The following is a 23,845-nucleotide window of genomic DNA, read 5'->3' as shown; positions in this document are numbered from 1 at the left end:
GGGCAGTACTGAGGGAGTGCAGCACTGTCGGAGGGGCAGTACTGAGGGAGTGCCGCACTCGGTGGGGCAGTATTGAGGGAGTGCCGCACTGTCGGAAGGGCGGTACTGAGGGAGCGGTACACTGTCGGAGGGGCAGTACTGAGGGAGCGCCGCACTGTTGGGGGGGTAGTACTGAGGGAGCGCCGCACTGTCGGAGGGGCAGTACTGAGGGAGCTCCGCACTGTCGGAGGGGCAGTACTGAGGGAGCTCCGCACTGTAGGAGGGGCAGTACTGAGGGAGCTCCGCACTGTCGGAGGGGCTGTACTGAGGGAGTGCCACACTGTCGGAGGGGCGGTACTGAGGGAGCTCCGCATTATCGAAGGGGTCGTACTGAGGGAGTGCTGCACAGTTGGAGGTGCCGACTTTCGGATGAGACGTTAAACTAAGAACCCGCCTGCTCTCTTAGGTGGATGTAAAAGATCCCATGGCGCTATTTTGAAGAAGAGCAGGGGAGTTCCCCCCGATGTCCTGGGGCCAATATTTATACCTCAATCAATGTAACAAAAACAGATTATCCGGTCATTATCTCAGTGCTGTTTGTGGGAGCTTTCTGTGTGCAAATTGGCTGCTAAGTTTTCCATATTACAACAGTGACTACAGCTCAAAAGTACTTCATTGGCTGTAAAACGCTTTGGGATATCCTGAAGTGGTGAATGGTGCGATATAAATGCAAATCTTTCTTTTCTACACGAAGAGATAGAAAATGAAGGGTGTGTCATCCTAGTTTTGCTTTTGTGTGGCCCCCTTAGTGGCTGGTTACAGAAAGACAGTGGCAAAGGCTTGGGACGGACGCGCTTCCCTCCATCCTGAGTGTACATAGCGCACGACACAAGGAGACCAAAAAAGTTAAGAAAAATACCTTTTTCAAAAAAGAATTGCTGTGACAGTCAAAAGTAATATTGTAAAATACTGTGAACCCCTCCAACTGTCGAACGATTTGAAAGGGGGAAATGTCGAGAGGCAGCGACATGAACATACTGCCCTCAATCTGCAGGCCCTTTGGCCGAGGCGATGAGTCCTCACTTACACGTATAGCGGATGATCAGGTTGCTGGTTCCAAAATTCATAAATGCAGCTCAAAATGAAGAATCTACCATGGACTATAAAGTATCAGGAATGAGAACCAGCAGTGGGCAATCCCACAAGAGGTGAAATGCTCACCTTTCCTGCATAATGCTGCACACGGAAGCAGTTGTCAGACAGCGTTACATCGGTGATGAACTTCAAATTCTTGGTCTCTTTGCTCTCGAAATGCTGATGGCCAGAAAAGACCTGGTTTAACTTCTGGAGGAAAGTCATTTCAGTGACGTGACCAGGCCGGAGACATTCTTCATCCAACATTGCCAGGATGCCCTTTTTACCCTACATATGATAATCAATATTGCATCTCAATTGAATGGCCAACATTACCTTCTTATTGCTACATGATATTCCCCGTCCCCCAATTTTTAATTGCTCCTCTCCTCAAGGCACTGACCCCGCTGGGGTACAGTTGCACGAGTGCCGGGTGCTGTCTGATACCTTACCAAAGTGGCTATTCGTCATGTGTAAGTATAGACAGTGTTGGTCAGCAGACTATTTGATCACATCACAGCCAAACTCAATCCTGTCCTCACTGGATGTGTGCACCTTCCAGGAGAGGTCACGGGAGAGTGGTTAATGACAGGAGCATGGCTGGTTTCCTCTTTCTGCCCAGCAGCATTGAGAGCAGCGAATAATTGGACCCAGGACCTTCCTGATCCCGATTACCACACTGTGAGGTTTTTATTAATTTATTAACCATTATTAACTGATTTGTAAGGGACGTTGCTATTTGCTCATTAAAATTCTGGTTTTATAGACTAATATGCATGCACGTACACATACAAACACACATGCTCTCAAGCACACCCTCAAACACACACTCTCTCACAGACTTGCACACACTCACACACACCCTCACACAAATACACATGCTCTCACACACACCCTCACACAGACTCTCAGACTCTTGCACACACCCTCAAACAGACTCTCACACACACACTCTCTCACACACACACACACACACACACACCCTCACACAGACTCTCACACACACCCTCACACAGACTCTCAGACTCTTGCACACACCCTCACACAGACTCTCACACACACACTCTCTCACACACACACACACACACACACACCCTCACACAGACTCTCACACACACCCTCACACAGACTCTCAGACTCTTGCACACACCCTCACACAGACTCTCACACACACACTCTCTCACACACACACACACACACACACCCTCACACAGAATCTCACACACACACTCTCACACAGACTCTTGCACACACTCTCACACATACACGCTCTCACACACACCCTCACACAAATACGCACTTACACACACTCACGCTTCAGGCAATACTCTCCCACTCTGCATGGGGTGTATAAAATGATGAGGGGCCTAGATATAGTGGGTAGAAAGAGCCTATTTCCCTGAGCAGAGGGGTCAACAACCAGGGGGCATAAATTTAGAGAAGGTTTAGAGGGGATTTGAGGGGAAATATTTTCACCCAGAGGGTGGTGGGGGTCTGGGGCGGAACTCACTGCCTGAAAGGGTGGTAGAGGCAGAAACCCTCACCGCATTTAAAAAGTACTTGGATGTGCACTTGAAGTGCCATAACCTATAGAGCTACAGACCCAGAGCTGGAAAGTGGGATTAGGCTGGGTAGCCTCTTGTTGGCCGGCACAGACACGATGGGTCGAATGGCCTCCTTCTGTGCTGTAAACTTCTATGATTCTATGAATACAAAAATAATAAGTGCAAGAACTGATTTTTTTTTTAAAGAAGTACATTTTCGATCAGGTCACAGATGATCTCGTTGTCAAAGTAATTGATCTGCGTCCACTCAATCCCCTGAAAAACAGAAGGAGGATTATATTCAGCACAGGACATGTTCAGTTGGAGTTTGCATCACCATCATTCTCAAAGACCAGACTTGGGGGCACAGACATGTTTTAGTGATGCAGTCATTAAGATTCATTACTCCAAGAAGTAAATAAACACCAGGTGGCCTAGCTCAGGGGCACTGAGGCCAATTCTAGCACCTGCCCCATGAACCAGATGTAGAAGCTGAAATGGGTTCAGTCTGAATGACACATTCCATACTGGGCAGTGTATTTACCCATTGAACTATCAGAAGAGCTCAACTAGTTTTAATAACAACATTTATCTATCTGTATGAGAGCGGATTGAGGGACAGCTTACCTCTCGTACATACTCATCCTGCTCCTCTTTCAGTGTCATTTCAATGAAGACCTGCTGCAGCTTCTCATTGCAGTAGTTTATAACAAACTGCTCAAAACTATTGTCCTAGGAGAAGAAATTTGATTGGTTTATGTGAGTATTTTACACTTTCAAACCTATCAAATTAAGAACTTGCATTTATATAGCACCTTGCACGACCTCAGGACGCTCCCAAGCGCTTTACAGCCAATGAAGCACTTTTGGAGTGTAGTCACTGTTGTAATGTGGGAAACGCGGCAGCCAATTTGCGCACAGCAAGCTCCCACACACAGCAATGTGATAATGACCCAGATAATTCACCAGGTGTTGGTGGAGGGATAAATATTAGCCAGGACACCGGGGAGAACTCCCCTGCTCTTCTTTGAAATAGTGCCGTGGGATCTTTTACATCCACCCAAGAGAGCAGATGGGACCTCCGACATCTCATCCGAAAGACTGCCCCTCCGACAGTGCAGCACTCCCTCAGTACTGCACTGGAGTGTCAGCCTAGAGTTATGTGTTCAAGTCTCTGCAGTGGGACTTGAACCCCAACCTTCTGACTCCGAGGCGAGGTGCAATCACATTCACAAGTAAGGACCCAAACAGTTCCCCGAAAACCCAGGGTTGGAGTGAAAATGAAGAGGCATTCACTCTCACACACCACATTACACAGAAGCATTGCCACTGGCTGAGAGATGGTTATTCTCTGCTCCTCTCAGTGGGGAGGAGACCTAAAGAGAGAAATAGCTTTAATATGAGTCAAAAAAATAAAACGAAAGAAAGAATAGAGCACAAATCAGTCAGTGTATGCAAACTAACAGCAAATGAGCATCACTCCACACTGAATTTACTGGAGTCTGTAGCCACCAAAAAATGAACACAAACATCAGACATTTTCAGAAGTTCAATCTTTTTAGGAACAGAAATAAAATTAGCTCAAAATATTTACAGTGGGCCAACTCAAATAAATGGGAATATTCTCTCCATAAGGTGCTGACTTTTTCCGGGGATCGCTGGCATTCAGTATCTTGCCCAAGATGTCATTGTTGAAGTCTGAATCTCGACAGTAAATGTTGCCGGGTTATTTGGCTATGGGAGGTTTCACAGCTGAACCCAGTTGCACTCTCTCCGGAGCCCCACACGTGCTCTTTCCAGCAAGAGTCATTGGACAGCAATCGTGGAGCGGCAACTCTGGCCGATATGGTCCCACCTCTATCCAGTTCCAACGAATTCAACACAAAACCGCAGTCAAACCTGGGTGTACGGCTCTGTTCATCAGGGAGACCGGATTTAACAAAGCTCCTTAATTTGCATCAGTTCAAATCAAAACCCCTCATTTCTGCACCGACAGGACAGAGTTCCATTGTTTAACACAATACAGTATGGCTTGTGTGGAGCAGAACCACCGGCATGGACCTGTTAGGCCTAATGGCCTATTTCTGTGCTGTCAATATGATGTAGTACTTGCTGTTTTCAGCCTCTCATTCTTGTTTCCATGAGTAGCATTGTAAACATGTACGATTTCCCTGTCCTGTATTGCTGCCTTGCTCTGGGACAGTTTTGACAGGAAAACTTACCTCAAAAATCTCAAATCCATAAATATCCAGCACTCCCATCACCTTCTTCTGTACTTTGCCTTTAACCTTCAACAAAAATAATTCGAATTAATCTGGTTTGCCATAACTTTGTTTGCGAGACATCCTATTAGTCTCTTCTACTCCATTCCAGTGCCCAACACCCAATCTTCCCCCCTCCTCTCCTGAAGATGCTGATTCGTGCTAGACACCGGCAGCACTCCAGCGCCTAGCACAAATGGCCATCCTTCATGTGTGAGCCTAGACAATGAAATGGCAGGCTATTTGACTGCGAGGGCATCACGGCCAAGCCGATACTATCCTCAATGGATGTCTATGCACAGACGCACTTTCCATCAGCGGTCATTGGAAATCGATCAGGAGTGACTGACCTTTTTCCGAACCCAGGGGGGCTGAGCCCAACAGTCTCAACACAGACAGGAGTTCGAAACTGGGCGCTTCCTGTTTGTGTGCCTCAGTAACAGATTGGGCAGTGCGTGTATTCACTGAACCAGTTGGGGAGTTCATAATTGTAATGTATTTGCTTCATGGGTTCTTTGCTTAAGAATTCACAGCAACACATTGCGATTAAGAACGAGTTGGTTTATTAGCAAAGGTTTAACAATCACACTACACATTACCAGTTCATCCACCAGGCTCATAGAAACATAGAAAATAGGTGCAGGAGTAGGCCATTCGGCCCTTCGAGCCTGCACCACCATTCAATACGATCTTGGCTGATCATTCACCTCAGTACCCCTTTCCTGCTTTCTCTCCATACCCCTTGATCACTTTAGCCGTAAGGGCCATATCTAACTCCCTTTTGAATATATCTAACGAACTGGCATCAACTACTTTCTGTGATAGAGAATTCCACAGGTTCACAATTCTCTGAGTGAAGAAGTTTCTCCTCATCTCAGTCCTAAATGGCTTACCCCTTATCCTTAGACTGTGACCCCTGGTTCTGGACTTCCCCAACATCGGGAACATTCTTCCTGCATCTAACCTGTCCAATCCCGTCAAAACTTTATATGTTTCAATGAGATGCCCTCTCATTCTTCGAAATTCCAGTGAATATAAACCAAGTCAATCCTGTCTCACAACCACCTGCCCCATCGTGGATCCCCCGAACTCAACTGGCTGGGGTTTTATTGAGTCTTGTGAACATCACGTGACTGGCTAAGCCACTCCCAACTCAACAGCTCTACAAACCTGTGAGCATACATTACAATAATACTCAATTTATTCCTCTCATCAATGATCTTATACTGCTGATGTGCGGATTCATTTGACTGCATTTTCCCCCAACTGTGTTCCAGTTATTCTCGCTATAATATGGCAACAGCATTGTGTAAACTGCGAGGTTTCGACTCCATTGGATCCAGTAGTACCATAATAACCCTACCCCTAACCCTAAATGCGGTGACATTTGTGTCAATTGAGTCCCAATATGATTAACGGCGAATCTCCACTGTGCCGGATTACCTGGATACTCTCATTGATTCGATTCACCAGCCAGTTAAACAAGCGGTTGTAAAGGTTTTTCGCCAGAGCGTCACGTGCATAGTAACCCTGTGCAAAAATATGACATCTTCATTATTATGTTGTGCGCGATTCATCCTTCCTACCCATTAGCAATCGACAACTGGTTCAGTAACTATGGGCGCAAATCAAAACCAAAAAGTTCCTGTGCCAATGACTTTGTAGAAAGCTTTGAATTATACAGGGGAGCGAGCACTGGGTTCGACACTGCCCTTTGACCTCTGAGAATTGGCTTTCAATCCAACCCAGACGGGTAGGATGAAAACCTCTTCTATGGTTGTAAAGGGGCCACATGAAATATATTTGAAGCTGTTTCAGCCCAGTTCCTCCTTGCAGCAATATACATTACTCTGTATAGCTCACTCCCAGGTCCTCGTTACTCTGTATAGCTTGCTCCCAGGTCCCCATTACTCTGTATAGCTCACTCCCAGGTCCCCATTACTCTGTATAACTCACTCCCAGGTCCCCATTACTCTGTATAACTCACTCCCAGGTCCCCATTACTCTGTATAACTCATTCCCAGGTCCCCATTACTCTGTATAACTCACTCCCAGGTCCCCATTACTCTGTATAACTCACTCCCAGGTCCCCATTACTCTGTATAACTCACTCCCAGGTCCCCATTACTCTGTATAGCTCACTCCCAGGTCCCCATTACTCTGTATAACTCACTCCCAGGTCCCCATTACTCTGTATAACTCACTCCCAGGTCCCCATTACTCTGTATAACTCACTCCCAGGTCCCCATTACTCTGTATAACTCACTCCCAGGTCCCCATTACTCTGTATAGCTCACTCCCAGGTCCCCATTACTCTGTATAACTCACTCCCAGGTCCCCATTACTCTGTATAACTCACTCCCAGGTCCCCATTACTCTGTATAACTCACTCCCAGGTCCCCATTATTCTGTATAACTCACTCCCAGGTCCCCATTACTCTGTATAACTCACTCCCAGGTCCCCATTACTCTGTATAACTCACTCCCAGGTCCCCATTATTCTGTATAACTCACTCCCAGGTCCCCATTACTCTGTATAACTCACTCCCAGGTCCCCATTACTCTGTATAACTCACTCCCAGGTCCCCAGGTCCACATTACTCTGTATAACTCACTCCCAGGTCCCCATTACTCTGTATAGCTCACTCCCAGGTCCCCATTACTCTGTATAGGTCACTCCCAGGTCCCCATTACTCTGTATAGCTCACTCCCAGGTCCCCATTACTCTGTATAACTCACTCCCAGGTCCCCATTACTCTGTATAGCTCATTCCCAGGTCCCCATTACTCTGTATAGTTCACTCCCAGGTCCCCATTACTCTGTATAACTCACTCCCAGGTCCCCATTACTCTGTATAGCTCACTCCCAGGTCCCCATTACTCTGTATAGCTCACTCCCAGGTCCACATTACTCTGTATAGCTCACTCCCAGGTCCCCATTAATCTGTATAGATCACTCCCATGTCCCCATTACTCTGTATAACTCACTCCCAGGTCCCCATTACTCTGTATAACTCACTCCCAGGTCCCCATTACTCTGTATAACTCACTCCCAGGTCCCCATTACTCTGTATAACTCACTCCCAGGTCCCCATTACTCTGTATAACTCACTCCCAGGTCCCCATTACTCTGTATAACTCACTCCCAGGTCCCCATTACTCTGTATAGCTCACTCCCAGGTCCCCATTACTCTGTATAACTCACTCCCAGGTCCCCATTACTCTGTATAACTCACTCCCAGGTCCCCATTACTCTGTATAACTCACTCCCAGGTCCCCATTACTCTGTATAACTCACTCCCAGGTCCCCATTACTCTGTATAGCTCACTCCCAGGTCCCCATTACTCTGTATAACTCACTCCCAGGTCCCCATTACTCTGTATAACTCACTCCCAGGTCCCCATTACTCTGTATAACTCACTCCCAGGTCCCCATTATTCTGTATAACTCACTCCCAGGTCCCCATTACTCTGTATAACTCACTCCCAGGTCCCCATTACTCTGTATAACTCACTCCCAGGTCCCCAGGTCCACATTACTCTGTATAACTCACTCCCAGGTCCCCATTACTCTGTATAGCTCACTCCCAGGTCCCCATTACTCTGTATAGCTCACTCCCAGGTCCCCATTACTCTGTATAGCTCACTCCCAGGTCCCCATTACTCTGTATAACTCACTCCCAGGTCCCCATTACTCTGTATAGCTCATTCCCAGGTCCCCATTACTCTGTATAGTTCACTCCCAGGTCCCCATTACTCTGTATAACTCACTCCCAGGTCCCCATTACTCTGTATAGCTCACTCCCAGGTCCCCATTACTCTGTATAGCTCACTCCCAGGTCCACATTACTCTGTATAGCTCACTCCCAGGTCCCCATTAATCTGTATAGATCACTCCCATGTCCCCATTACTCTGTATAACTCACTCCCAGGTCCCCATTACTCTGTATAACTCACTCCCAGGTCCCCATTACTCTGTATAACTCACTTCCAGGTCCCCATTACTCTGTATAACTCACTCCCAGGTCCCCATTACTCTGCATAACTCACTCCCAGGTCCCCATTACTCTGCATAACTCACTCCCAGGTCCCCATTACTCTGTATAACTCACTCCCAGGTCCACATTACTCTGTATAACTCACTCCCAGGTCCCCATTACTCTGTATAGCTCACTCCCAGGTCCCCATTACTCTGTATAGCTCACTCCCAGATCCCCATTACTCTGTATAGCTTACTCCCAGGTCCCCATTACTCTGTATAACTCACTCCCAGGTCCCCATTACTCTGTATAACTCACTCCCAGGTCCACATTACTCTGTATAACTCACTCCCAGGTCCACATTACTCTGTATAACTCACTCCCAGGTCCCCATTACTCTGTATAACTCACTCCCAGGTCCCCATTACTCTGTATAGCTCACTCCCAGGTCCCCATTACTCTGTATAACTCACTCCCAATTTCCCATTACTCTGTATAGCTCACTCCCAGGTCCCCATTACTCTGTATAACTCACTCCCAGGTCCCCATTACTCTGTATAGCTCACTCCCAGGTCCCCATTACTCTGTATAACTCACTCCCAGGTCCACATTACTCTGTATAACTCACTCCCAATTTCCCATTACTCTGTATAACTCACTCCCAGGTCCCCATTACTCTGTATAACTCATTCCCAGGTCCCCATTACTCTGTATAACTCACTCCCAGGTCCACATTACTCTGTATAACTCACTCCCAATTTCCCATTACTCTGTATAACTCACTCCCAGGTCCCCATTACTCTGTATAACTCATTCCCAGGTCCCCATTACTCTGTATAGCTCACTCCCAAGTCCACATTATTCTGTATAACTCACTCCCAGGTCCCCATTACTCTGTATAGCTCACTCCCAGATTCCCATTACTCTGTATAACTCACTCCCAGGTCCCCATTACTCTGTATAACTCACTCCCAGGTCCTCATTACTCTGTATAGCTCACTCCCAGATTCCCATTACTCTGTATAACTCACTCCCAGGTCCACATTACTCTGTATAACTCACTCCCAATTCCCCATTGCTCTGTATAACTCACTCCCAGGTCCCCATTACTCTGTATAACTCATTCCCAGGTCCCCATTACTCTGTATAGCTCACTCCCAGGTCCCCATTACTCTGTATAACTCATTCCCAGGTCCCCATTACTCTGTATAGCTCACCTCCAGGTCCACATTACTCTGTATAACTCATTCCCAGGTCCCCATTACTCTGTATAACTCACTCCCAGGTCCCCATTACTCTGTATAACGCACTCCCAGGTCCCCATTACTCTGTATAACTCACTCCCAGGTCCCCATTACTCTGTATAGCTCACTCCCAGGTCCCCATTCCTCTGTATAACTCACTCCCAGGTCCCCATTACTCTGTATAACTCACTCCCAGGTCCCCATTACTCTGTATAACTCACTCCCAGGTCCCCATTACTCTGTATAACTCACTCCCAGGTCCCCATTACTCTGTATAACTCCCTCCCAGGTCCCCAATACTCTGTATAACTCCCTCCCAGGTCACCATTACTCTCTAGATCTCTTTTAAACACAATACATTACCTGAGCAACAGTTAATGCCGTCATCACTTTATCCCTCTTGGCTTCCACAGTGCGAGAGCAGAGTGCTTGGTCTAGAATGGACTGGTCAAGGCCAATCAATTTGCAGACTTCACTTAGTGCTGCACACAAGAACAGAAACACCCACTTTAAAGCCCAGTGTTTAAACTCATAGGAGAATGCAAGAAGCGTGTGTGTATTGTGTTAGTGGACAGATCCCTTTTGTATTTGCATCTTTACGACAAGTAATTGCAGTGGTAATATCACTGCCATGCTTCTCCCTGCAGCCAGGTAATAGGCCAACCAGTTTGCTACCTGTGAGTGGACAGGTGCCGGGTGGGAGAAGAGCAAAAACAAGAGGGAAAATAATCTTCAAAGTATTTACTAATGAAAATAAAATACAACAGACAGTTAGATTTCCCTGAGCCAATCTGCATTGCTGCTTGTCATAGGTTAGAATTGCTGTAAGATCATCACTGCTCTTGCCTGTGCTGTCCCAATGGAATGACAAAGTCTCTTTAACCTTACAGTACTTGCCTGAGTACCACCAGGTGAAGTAGCAAAACACAGACACAGCTCCATGCGCTTAGGAGCAGGAGGAGGCCATTCAGCCCCTGGTGCATGTTTTGCCATTCAATTGGATCATAGCTGATCTGTATATTAACTCCATTTCCCCACCTAGGTTCCATAACCCTTGATACCCTTACCGTACAAAAATCTCAGTCTTAAAATTTCCAATTGACCCCCCAAGCCTCAACAGCTTTTTGGGGGAGAGAGTTCCAGATTCCCACTGCCCTTTGTGTGAAGAAGTGCTTCCTGACATCACCCCTGAACGGCCTGGCTCTAATCTTAAGGTTCTGCCCCCTTGTTCTGGACTTCCCCCACCAGAGGAAACAGTTTCTCTCGATCCACCCGATCAACTCCTTTAATCATCTTAAACACCTCGATCAGATCGCCCCTTAATCTTCTACACTCGAGGGAATACAAGCCTCGTCTATGCAACCTGTCCTTGTAAGTTAACCCTTTTAGCCCCCGGGTATCAGTCTGGTGATCTGCGCTGCCCCACTCCCCGAGGCCGATATACCCTCCTGAGGGGTGGCTCCCACAACTGGACGCTGTTACTCCAGATACGGTCTAGCCAGAGTTTTATATAAACTGTAGCATAACTTCCACCCCTCTGTATTCCAGCCCCTTGAGATGTAGGCTAACATTCCATTTGCCTTTTTAATTATTATCTGTACCTGTCCACTAGTTTTTAAAGTGACTTCTGCAAATGGACTCCTAAATCTCTCTGCTCCTCCACAGTTTCTAGCTTCTCGCAATTTAGAAAATACTGACCTTTGGTATCGTTAATGTAGCACTGTTCCATCCCGCTCGTCTGAGATTCTGACTTCAGCGTGATGTTGCCAAGTTTCAGTACGACAGCAACAGTCTCTAATATGGAGTTCACCTCACTCTTGCTGAATCCAATAACCTCCATGGCCGTCTGTAATACAATTAGACAACCAGTGCAGTAATTGTGGATGATCCCCTCTCTTTAGCTTTGGCAAAGCTACTTGGTCACAGTTCAACACTCTTCTCCCCCCGCCCCCCCCTGAAAACACGGCTGAAGGTAGCTTGATGACTGGGTGCAGTCAGAGTCAACTGATAATGATATGAATTGACTCTGGCGAGTGCTAAGAGTACAGACAGATCTGGAGGATTTGTGCCAAATGTCGACAGGTGAGAGTCTTCCCATGAGCCAATGCAGGATCCAGCAATCCAGGTTCAGACGATGATTGCTAGCTCCATGTTTAGGATGACACAATGTATCAGACAACCAATTTTTATTGGGTTTTTTTTATTGGCAAACAAAAAGTACATTCAAACATATATATTATGAAACCATTGCACATTTAAGTGTACATTCACATGTTTATTTTATGAAGCCATTGTACAATTTAAATGTACATTCACCTTTATATAAAGAACTTGCATTTAAATTGCGCCTTTCACATCCTCAGAGCATTCCAAAGCACATCACAGCCAATGAAGTAAATTTTTAAGAGCATTCGCTGTTATGCAAGCAAAAGGCAGCAGTCAATTTGCGCACAGCAAGGTCCCACAAACAGCAATGAAGTAAATGACCAGATACTCTGTTTTAAGTGATGTTGGTTGAGGGATAAATATTGGCCAGGCCACCAGGGAGAACTCCCCCTGCTCTTCTTCCAATAGTGCCGAGGGATCTTTTATACCCACCTGAGAGTTTCAGAGCTAGGAGAATCAGGGTCCGAAACCCGGCCTCCTGAAAAGGCCTCTTGCCGTCGGAAAGCGGTGGCCAAGCGGCAGAATCCAGTGGCCCACCGATTTGCAGTCGAATGGCCGCCGCTGGTGAAATTCACCTCGGTGATTTTCCCGGCGGTCCCTACTCCCGCCCCTCTGCTGCCGACTGTCCTCAGTGTATCATCGCTGATCTCCCACACCTCCATCGAAATTCAGCAACAGAAATCTCGGGCGCTGCCCCCCGAGAGCGTTTTCTGTCGGTGCACTGTGTTCGCTGAGCGTGTGCGACATGGCGGTGTGGCGGTTATTCAAGGGGAGGGCGCACTGCCGCGGCCACCATTTTATTGTTTGTCGGCCGACTGCCATGTCGGGCCGATAATTATACCCCCGGGTTCGGCCAGGCCACCAGCAGGCAGCCTGGCACACACACCCCACCCCCCCCACCCCTGGGTGCCAGGCCGCTGGCCCAGTGCACCGAAGTTTTAAACTGGCGCAGTGAAGGGGAGCACCATGGTGACACACACGCATTGCGACATCCTCAGCGCCAGGCTCCACTTGCGCCCCTCCAGAGCGCTCACCACCGCACGACCGCCCCCATTATAATCCACTTCCGGGCCACTCCAAAACAAAATGGCCAAGAGCTGAATTTCACGCAGGAGGGTCACCTCATCCACCGCGGGGGAGAAAACACGTCAGAAACGGGCAGTGCGGCCTGTTTCGGGCGGCGTTGAATTTCTAGCCCGCAGTGTGTGAAATTCTGCTGTTGGTATTTCAAGCAGACGGTTTGGAATGTTAGAGTGCAGCCCAGAAGCTCTTGTGTTACAGGCATATACAATTGGCCTAACTATTGGCGATGCTAGTGATGCTGGTCTGGTGATATTCACCAGACTCCATTGTTACTCTGAGCAAATACTTTATACACAGAGACTGGAATCGAAAAGCATTCATTGAGCACCCCACGTACAGCCCAGACACCCCGCATACAATCTAGATATCCCAGGTATGTCAGATCTATTCCAGGAGACAGGGTAAGAGAGGGGGTGTACTTAAGACACTTCCTTTCCATATTTTTGGAGGTTTGAGGGATTTTACGGGAAATACGTTTTGCCTAACACTGAGTTTCCTAGATACTCTGCAGGAACCGTGCTGCTTAAGGCCAACACTCCCTTTCTAAACACAAGTCACTTACTTTAACTGTGTTGAAATTGGCGGCATCGTTGACTCCAGTCAATGTTGTCACGTCCGTGCTCAGGTAAATGTAACGATTGCAGTCCTGCTGCACCTTAAGATGCTCTGTGGAGGAGAGACATAGGGAATGATTCCTTCTGTGACCATTTGTACCGAGGAGCCGAATTTGCTTGAGCTGCTGAATTTTAAAATATGGAGCAGCACAATGTATTGGAGCTATGGTGCCCTACACCACGGAGTGCGAAAGCACAGGTTAGTAATGTCTATGATTCCCCAGACAATGTATTTCCACTCTTAACTGGACAGGCATAAGAACATAAGAACATAAGAACATGGAACAGGAGCAGGCCATCTAGCCCCTCGAGCCTGCTCCGCCATTCAACAAGATCATGGCTGATCTGGCCGTGGACTCAGCTCCACTTACCCGCCCTCTCCCCGTAACCCTTAATTGCCTTATTGGTTAAAAATCTATCTATCTGTGACTTGAATACATTCAATGAGCTAGCCTCAACTGCTTCCTTGAGCAGAGAATTCCACAGATTCACAACCCTCTGGGAGAAGAAATTCCTTCTCAACTCGGTTTTAAATTGGCTCCCCCGTATTTTGAGTTCTAGTCTCCCCGACCAGTAGAAACAACCTCTCTGCCTCGATCTTGTCTATCCCTTTCATGATTTTAAATATTTCTATAAGATCACCCCTCATCCTTCTGAACTCCAACGAGTAAAGACCCAGTCTACTCAATCTATCATCATAAGGTAACCCCATCATCTCCGGAATCAGCCTCTCTGTACCCCCTCCAAAGCCAGTATATCCTTCCTTAAGTAAGGTGACCAAAACTGCACGCAGTACTCCAGGTGCGGCCTCACCAATACCCTATACAGTTGCAGCAGGACCTCCCTGCTTTTGTACTCTATTCCTCTCGCAATGAAGGCCAACATTCCATTCGCCTTCCTGATTACCTGCTGCACCTGCAAACTAACTTTTTGGGATTCATGCACAAGGACCCCCAGGTCCCTCTGCACCGCAGCATGTTGTAATTTCTCCCCATTCAAATAATATTCCCTTTTACTGTTTTTTTTCCCAAGGTGGATGACCTCACACTTTCCGACATTGTATTCCATCTGCCAAACCTTGGCCCATTCGCTTAATCTATCCAAATCTCTTTGCAGCCTCTCTGTGTCCTCTATACAACCCGCTTTCCCACTAATCTTAGTGTCATCTGCAAATTTTGTTGCACTACACTCTGTCCCCTCTTCCAGGTCATCTATGTATATTGTAAACAGTTGTGGTCCCAGCACCGATCCCTGTGGCACACCACTGACCACCGATTTCCAACCCGAAAAGGATCCATTTATCCCAACTCTCTGCATGGCAGCCACCCAGCAAAGCCAATGTTCCTAAAAGGATGAGGGGGAAAATCTGCGAGCCAGTAACTCAAAGCTTTTCTTTTTTTTTATATTCATTCACGGGATGTGGGCGTCGCTGGCAAGGCCGGCATTTATTGCCCATCCCCAATTGCCCCTTGAGAAGGTGGTGGTGAGCCGCCTTCTTGAACCGCTGCAGTCCGTGTGGTGAAGGTGCTCCCACAGTGCTGTTAGGGAGGGAGTTCCAGAATTGTGACCCAGTGATGATGAAGGAACGGCCGATATATTCCCAAGTCAGGATGGTGTGTGACTTGGAGGGGAACGTGGAGGGGGTGGTGTTCCCATGCGCCTGCTGCCCTTGTCCTTCGAGGTGGGTAGAGGTCGCGGGTTTGGGAGGTGCTGCCGAAGAAGCCTTGGCGAGTTGCCGCGGTGCATCTTGTAGACGGTGCACACTGCAGCCACGGTGCGCCGGTGGTGGAGGGAGTGAGTGTTGAAGGTGGTGGGTAGCGTGGCCCATCGAGCGGGCTGCTTTGTCCTGGATGGTGTCGAGCTTCTCAAGTGTTGTTGGAGCTGCAACTCATCCAGGCAAGTGGGGAGTGTTCCCTCACACTCCTGACTTGTGCCTTATCGATGGTTTGGGGAGTCAGGAGGTGAGGTTCCACTGAACCTTGCTGAAGTCGCTTATGTGTAATGGATATTGGATGAGGACAGGATGAGGTTTGGCTGTGATGTCTCCCACATTTGAATAGCCAAAGGACACACATCATCAAGGTTCACCATAAAGAACCGCTGCTGAAGTGAGGTACTAGAGGGACCATCCTGCTCGAAGTTAGTGTTTTCAGGAGGGAGGAATACTACTTTGTCCATGACTCCTTTGACAGGGATGTCACTTCTCACCTGAACAAGGTAGACACGGATGTATGAGTGGCCCTGACACTGGAATAGGATGTGTGGAGTTACAAAGCCTCAGATGAGATGGAGGAACAGGAAATGACCATACAATGAACGTATAAACAACACTCACTGAGCAGGTCCGGCGGTGCTCCTGCTAGCAGCTGGTAGAAGATATGGAAATTCCTCTCCCCTCTCAGACGTTTGACAACACGAGATTTCTCCAGGAGATCTGAAACAACACCCACACCATCAGAACTCAAAATGAATCAACATTAAATCCATGTTTGCTTTTACTCACCTTTTTTTATGTCAAGTTTCCACCAGGATAAGAAGTTCAAACTCACAAGAAAACACATGAGAATAAATGGTGCTGTATTGCAACACTAAATAACAATAAAGATCACAAGATAGATAGAGATGAGGAAGGCGTTCGGCCAGTTTTAGTTTATCTGTCTAGAAAATGCAGTGCTCTGGATTAACCTTTTCTATATCATGTACTTCTAGAAGTTCCATCTCAGTTTCCTTTTTTCAAGGCTAGCAAGCTCCTGTTTCTCCAGTCCTCCTTCACAGCTCACACTGGGGGCAGCTTTTCATGGCCTTCTCTGCATTGCCTTCAGCACCCGAGTATTTTTCTATTCACTGCTAATCGTAGGTCATAAACATCCTTTAAAGGTTCTGTCCTCCACCCTGACATCTCTTGCTGTTGTAGTACTGGAATCATTTGTTTATTGGGAAAATCGATGATGGAAAAAAATGAGTGGCTCACTGGTGTAAAAATAGTGAAGCCATTTCAGTTGGGGCTGCTTTAGGCGAGACAGACTGACCCAGGATGAGTATGAAGCATCCCCAGATCAGCTAGCAAAAAAGTACAGTTATTCTGTAATTATGGGCCTTAACCCTGAGCTGCGAATGAGAATCTCTACTGTACGTGTGTGGGATTTCTTTCCACACCAGCCATCATTATGGCCTGTTTGAGAGAGTTTACTGACCAACACTGAACTCTGGGCAATTGTACTGTCTAGTTTCTCACCTGTTAGTAACTGGATTGAGAGAGCATATTTATAACCCTTGCACTCAGCAGAGAGAGGAGACTTTCAGCTTGTTGGTCTGAGCTGGATTTGGAGCCAGGTCTCAGTGTTGAGAGGAGAGTGTTCCAACCCAACTTGCCACCCAGTCTCCAGAGTTGTGGCTGTCAGTTCGAGTCGTGACCCACACCCAGTCTGAGCAGTTGTTGGGATGAGACCACCTCTTTAACTGCATTCCAATGCCCAGAGAACAGGGGGTAGATTTTCCTCTTCAGGGTATAAGAGCTTGACGAGGCCAAAACCCATATTGCAAAGTCGAGCACAAACTGCTCATGATTTTCCATTCATTCACTTTAATGCATGCAAAGTCGTGAGCAGCTGTTGCAATAAGGGCATCTAGCCCACCAAAAGACTTGCATTTCTATAGCGCCTTTCACGACCTTGGGACATCCCAAAGCGCTTTACAGCCAATGAAGTACTTTTTGGAGTGTGGTCACTGTTGTAATGTGGGAAACGCGGCAGCCAATTTGCGCACAGCAAGCTCCCACAAACAATGTGATAATGACCAGATAATCTGTTTTAGTGATGTTGGTTAAGGGATAAATATTGGCCAGGATACCGGGGAGAACTCCCCCTGCTCTTCTTTGAAATAGTGCCACGGGATCTTTTACATTCCCCTGAGAGAGCAGACGGGGCCTCGGTTTAACGTCTCTTACACCCTGGTGCTGAAGAAGAAAATCTTCTACAGCAGTTTCCAAAAGTGCCGAGGAAAATCTGTGCATTGTTTTTGGAGCAGCTGCAGATTGGCTCCCATGAGCATCGGACCACTGGCTCTAATGGGTTTATTGTAAAACATTAATACAGCAATTGGCACACAGACCAGTGTCCCTGTGAGGAGGCTGGAGATCCTCCTATCCCATCACCGCCCGCATTTACTTTGTAACCGTAACTCTTTTAAATACCAGTCAACCTTGTGTTATCTGCTGTCTGCCAGCTTGTGAATCTTTAATGGCCATGAAGAATAGATTAGCGATAGTTTGCCGCCTGCTTCACTCAGGGTTTTTTAAAAGCAGCGTGCTCCAGAAAGTAGAAGGAAAATGAAGAGTTAATTCAAAGAGGTAAGATCCCCTTATGTCAATGTTAAAACAGGCTGTATTTAAACCTTCTTCCCACACGTTTCCTACATTACAACTGTGACTACACTGCAAAAGTCTGTCTTTCTCCCTATTTATACTACAGCACTGTCTCTGCAGGCTGCTCCATAATATAAACAATATCAGAGTATGGGCCTCTGGAGGCACAAAACAGTACCTCATGGCGTCCTTTCGGGGGTTCCTGTCTCTGCTGGCCTACAGCCACCTGTGGCAAATGTAAGCGGCCATTAGTGGTGTGAAGAATATGGAAGTGTTGGATGCGGGCACTTCTGTTTCAGTTTTCACATTGCTGGACTGTACTACAGACCCCCCCCCATAGAGTGATGTTATGGAACGTTAGGGAAGGGAGGCTGATTTTTCAGTAAATCCTAGCAATGTGGCAATCTGCATCTGCACCAAAGTGAAACTCCCCTATGGGTGCCTGCAGTATTCAAATCTGTATTTTCAGGAACTTATCAGGGAATCAACTAGGTTGATTCCGGGATGAGGGGGTTGACTTATGAGGAAAGGTTGAGTAGGTTGGGCCTCTACTCATTGGAATTCAGAAGAATGAGAGGTGATCTTATCGAAACGTATAAGATTATGAGTGGGCTCGACAAGGTGGATGCAGAGAGAATGTTTCCACTGATGGGGGAGACTAGAACTGGAGGGCATGATCTTAGAATAAGGGGCCGCCCATTTAAAACTGAGATGAGGAGGAATTTCTTCTCTCAGAGGGTTGTAAATCTGTGGAATTCTCTGCCTCAGAGAGCTGTGGAGGCTGGGACATTGAATATATTTAAGGTGGAGAGAGACAGATTTTTGAGCGATAAGGGAGTGAAGGGTTATGGGGAGCGGGCGGGGAAGCAGAGCTGAGTCCATGATCGGATCAGCCATGATCTTATTAAATGGCGGAGCAGGCTCGAGGGGCCGAATGGCCGACTCCTGCTCCTATTTCTTGTGTTCTTATGTTCTAAGACCCTGGTAAGCAAACAAAAATCAGCTTGATGTAGAATAACTCATATGGAGGGACGATGATATAATCCAGGTATCTCACCTGGGTTTATACTTTAGAACCACGACACAGCAGACATTTTCCTTGGGAACACGGGGAGAGGGAGTGGGAGGAGTTTGAATTGTGGATATGGATGGGAAAGTCCTTCCGACCAATTTTGTGTTATCTGGGCTAATACTCTGAAAACCAAATAAACACTCAGAGTCAGTGCATCCCTAATACGACTCCAGACAGCTTTGAGCTCTGTTTGCAGCTGTTGATGTAGATTGATTATCCCTCAAAGTCCACCAATAATCATTAACATGAATTGGCTTTGGAGTTGCAGATAATCAAGGAATGTTTCCACCTGATTTGATCCTGGGTAAAATCTTGGACATCAAACCTGAGTGTTATCAACAGAAAGCATCCCACATATCCCAGTGTAGACCGAGGCGCTGAATTATCCCATGGAACGCAGTTAAGTGCCGAGTCTTTTTCAGCTTCACCCTTGGGTATTTCAACACCGTTGTTAAAGTACGTACGCTGTCCAATTTTTCTTCCAATATACAATACATTTGTTTATATTGAATTTCATATGCCAGCGGTTGGCACTCCCACATACATCTCATCTAACTCATTGCCCCGGGAACCCATCATCTATGAATATGTAAACTGGAAACAATAGGGGTCCCATAGATCCTTGGGGTACCTCACTCAGCACTTGCCCCCATGAGTATCTGTTGCTTCCGAACCTTCAGCCAGTTCAACCTTTTGTGGAGAACTTTGTTGCATGCTTTTTGGATGCCCAAGGATGCCACATTATAAAATTTTGTACAGTCCACTTGGGAGGTTAGACATCACAGAAGTCACCGAGGTTAGTTCGGCAGGATCTTCCCCACTTGATGCAACTTTGCCACTGTTTACCAGTACTGTTATGATTAAGACCACCTATTTTATTTAAGATTTTCATACAGATGTACAAAGTAGATGAAATCATGGAACGCAATTGCTCGCCCAGAATTTGGAAAGTGGCACCAGATCACAGACATCTCGCGGGAGCAGCGGCAGTAACCCGAGACGTCCGTATAAACTGAGAAGTTTACTATAAATGCTGACTATATTGCCAGCACTCCCACTGTCTACTGCTGCTTCTCCAAGGCAGAATCTGTCCGAGCAACTGAGTGGGACTAGAATCCTGCAACGGCAGCAATCCAGGTGCCCTTACAGTAAGATTCTCAGTTTGTATCGAAGAATGTTGTTCGTGCTCCTCTGAGACTTCAGTGCTTCTGCCACCAAGTTCCAAGTCCCTGATCAGCGAGCTGCTGACCAGATATTGATTTGTTTGTCGCTATTTATTGCGGCTGCCAATCATTGGCTACTACTGACTTCTGTTTGCTGTTGCTGTTTGCTGACCATTTGCTGTTTGCTGCTAGCTGTTTGCTGACCATTTGCTATTTGCTGCTAGCTGTTTGCTGACTGTTTGCTGCCGGCTGGTTATTGCGCTGATGGTTCAAAGGGCTTGTTCCCTGATACTGGCTGCTTGCTGCCAGTTGACTGGTCCACATCTGTCTCCTTTTTTCTGTTGCTGACTGACCCAGGTCTCTGTTGCAGCTCTCTTGCTGTGATCTCCTCAACTCCTCTTCTGCTCCTCAAGTACTGTAAGGACCGTAACTATTACTATTTAACCAAAATTATATTTTTTAAATAGTAGCTGATCCTAGTCCACGATCCTTGGGGCATTTTTCTGGTCTTGTTTTTCGGTGTCACACTGCCAAACAAACCTATAAAGGGTGACAAGCATCACCTAAAAAGCTGTGCATTTTAAACTGAGCAATACGCATTCTCATAGTACTCAAATGATAACCAACTCCATTTTTACCCAATATTGATGGAAGACTTATGGGTGTATAGTTGCCTGGATCGGTTTCGTCCCCAGTTTGGAAAGTGGTGCCTGTGTTCACCTGTTTCCAATCTCCTGAGACCTCCCCAAGGTTCATTGACTCACGATGACCATCAGCAACTCAAAATCTCATCCCTGTCTCTCTTAACACCATGGGATAAATGGCAAGTATCCCTGGTGCAATGCACACCCCTGTGAGGATGCTCACAGGCTAGTAGAGCTGTTGCACTGTGAGTGGCTTAGCCAGTCACGTGATGTTCACAAGACTCAATAAAACCCCAGCCAGTTGGGTTCAGAGGATCCACGATGAGGTATGCAGTTGTGAGCCTGGTGGATGAACTGGTAACATGTAGTTTGATTATTAAACTTTTGTTAATAAACCAACTAGTTCTTAATAGCAACGTGTTGCTCTGAATTCTTAAGCAAAGAACCCATGAAGCAAATATATTACACCTGGCATTTATTGGTTTTGAATCCTTTGATCCAGTGTAGGACCTCCATCTCATTGCTGTTGAAGTGGCTAAGCCTACATGGATTATCTCCAAAAATGGAGGGTGTGTTACTCGGGATTTCTCTCCAGACTATTGAGAGGAAGTAAACATATATTATGTTCATCCTCAGTTTCAGCCCTTATTAGCATCTTTTAGGACAATGGTTCTCAAACTGTGGGGCTGTGCTAGGCCAGGTGGGGCACGGGAGCATCTTTGGGATGGAATGTTCACTTTCACTGCAACATCGTGTGATCAACTTCGGAACCTGTGTGCACCTCCCGGTTCCACATTCAGATAAGTATTTTTCAACCAATGTACTTTTTTTAGTGATGGCCTCCAGCAGTCCCTTTATGTGTGTAGACCACATTTTTCTGGACGCAGCCAGAAAAGTGGACTTCAAACAGACGTCAGACCCCTTGTTTGCATATGCAAAGGACCCAAAGCCTGTTTCAGCCATGGGCTCTGGATGCCTCTTTATCTACCTTTACCAATATGGTGGGTATTGCACTTTCAGCGTGGAATATGTGTGCACACGCTGCCAGCCATATTGGACGCTTTGGTGTCGGGTTTGTGCCTGTAAAACGGGCACTGTCAACAAATTTCTAGGACCTTGTATCAAAGGGCCTGAAACTGATCACATAACTTTCCATTGGAATTGAATGTTCACTTTGAGTGGTCCATAGCGATCGGATATTTAGACAGTTATGAAAATCAGATATGAAAATCAGCTGGGCTGAGCTCCATCACAACAGTTTGTCAAAGTCTGCAATTTATAATAGCGCATTAATTACATGCTAAACAACTCCATTAAGCACTCAGGCACTGTTTCCTGTTCGTGAGGTGTGGAAAGCCCACTAATTGTCACTGACGGACACTGTCAGCAGTGTACAGGAAGCTGAGGTGTACGTACCACAACCTCCTCCTAACATTTTAATTCTTCAAGTTTACCCATTCTCGCCATACCATCTATCTAATAAGTATCACTCTGGCAGTTAGCATGCCTTGGTTGCAGCACAACTTTCAAAAGACATTGCATTTGAAAGTGTGGCCTTAGAGGTGGCACAGCACAAAAGAGTCACACTTCCGACCGATCACACAGCCATAGGGCAACAAATACTGGCATTACCGCTTACCTGCCATAATTGAGTAATCAGAGTGAATCACAGGGAGCAAGAATGTGCCAATACAGAAACAAATAACCAGGAGAATAATAAGCAATCGTACCCTTCAACTTTTCACCCCCCAAAACTGCCATTCACAACCTAAAACTGACAAAGTTGTTCAAGGAATTTCTTTGTACTGTTTTCAGCCACCGTTTTACTTCTTCCCTCAGGTCGGTATATACCGCGAGAAATAACGGCCCAGAAAACCCGCAGGAGTGCCATCCTGGGCCGTTATGCCAACATTGCACCTGCTGCTGAGGCTTGCAGGGTCAGTTGGAGAGGCCTCCAGGAACAGGGCTGTGTGTGTGGGCACATCTGTAGCACTCCCCTTCGTCCCCATTCCCCCCCCACCCCCCACCGTTGAAGACACTGGAAATTCTGGGGCGGGCGGGGGAGGGAGGGAGGCATCAAGTCCCTCCTCTGAAAGCTGCGGGTTGTGGTCTCCTGCGTCAGATCTATCCCCGATCTTTGGAGGTGCAGGCCAAGATCTCAACCTGGACCATCCCAGTGAGGCCTACTTCCGCCCATCAGGAGGCCAGTACATCTCATTTTGCTCAAAAGTATCAAACTCATGCCAGGTCCCTTTGAGGCTGAGGAAGTAGGAGCTTCCAGTGTAGCGAGTCCCCACACTCGGCCCTGTCCCCATCCGTGCCAATGGCCTCGTTTGGGGTAGGTGTCGCCAAACCAAACCACAGCCAGTTCTATCACAAGTCAGGGACCTGGCATATCCAAGTGCAGGCAGTGTTTGTGGCCCTTTCGCCGGACTCCTGCTGGAGTTAGAGCAACTAATCTCGAGGCCAATATTAATAAAATAGAAAACACAAAAGCAAAATGACATATGTCATTATTTAATGTTACAAATGTCTGCAAGATGTTTTCCACATGTAGGCCTGCCCTTCTGTCCGCAGGTATTGCGTTCACCCGTGCCTT

General features: G+C 46.9%; 1 protein-coding gene across 1 annotated transcript in view; it reads right to left on the bottom strand.

The window, feature by feature from the left end:
• LOC139240903 (unconventional myosin-Ib-like) overlaps positions 1-23,845 on the bottom strand; it is a 67,898-nt gene that overhangs the window by 29,941 nt on the left and 14,112 nt on the right. Inside the window, exons 7-15 of the mRNA XM_070869410.1 lie at positions 16,340-16,438; positions 13,953-14,056; positions 11,840-11,987; positions 10,505-10,623; positions 6,362-6,448; positions 4,880-4,945; positions 3,285-3,389; positions 2,871-2,933; positions 1,201-1,401 (exon numbers count right to left, since the gene is read on the bottom strand). Coding sequence (XP_070725511.1) covers positions 1,201-1,401; positions 2,871-2,933; positions 3,285-3,389; positions 4,880-4,945; positions 6,362-6,448; positions 10,505-10,623; positions 11,840-11,987; positions 13,953-14,056; positions 16,340-16,438 — 992 coding nt within the window. The remainder of the gene's footprint in view (positions 1-1,200; positions 1,402-2,870; positions 2,934-3,284; positions 3,390-4,879; positions 4,946-6,361; positions 6,449-10,504; positions 10,624-11,839; positions 11,988-13,952; positions 14,057-16,339; positions 16,439-23,845) is intronic.

The sequence above is a fragment of the Pristiophorus japonicus genome, chromosome X, assembly GCF_044704955.1.
Source record: "Pristiophorus japonicus isolate sPriJap1 chromosome X, sPriJap1.hap1, whole genome shotgun sequence".
Classification (NCBI taxonomy): Eukaryota; Metazoa; Chordata; class Chondrichthyes; family Pristiophoridae; genus Pristiophorus; species Pristiophorus japonicus.
The sequence above is the reverse complement of the archived record's forward strand: the minus strand, read 5'-3'. Positions and strand labels throughout refer to the sequence as shown.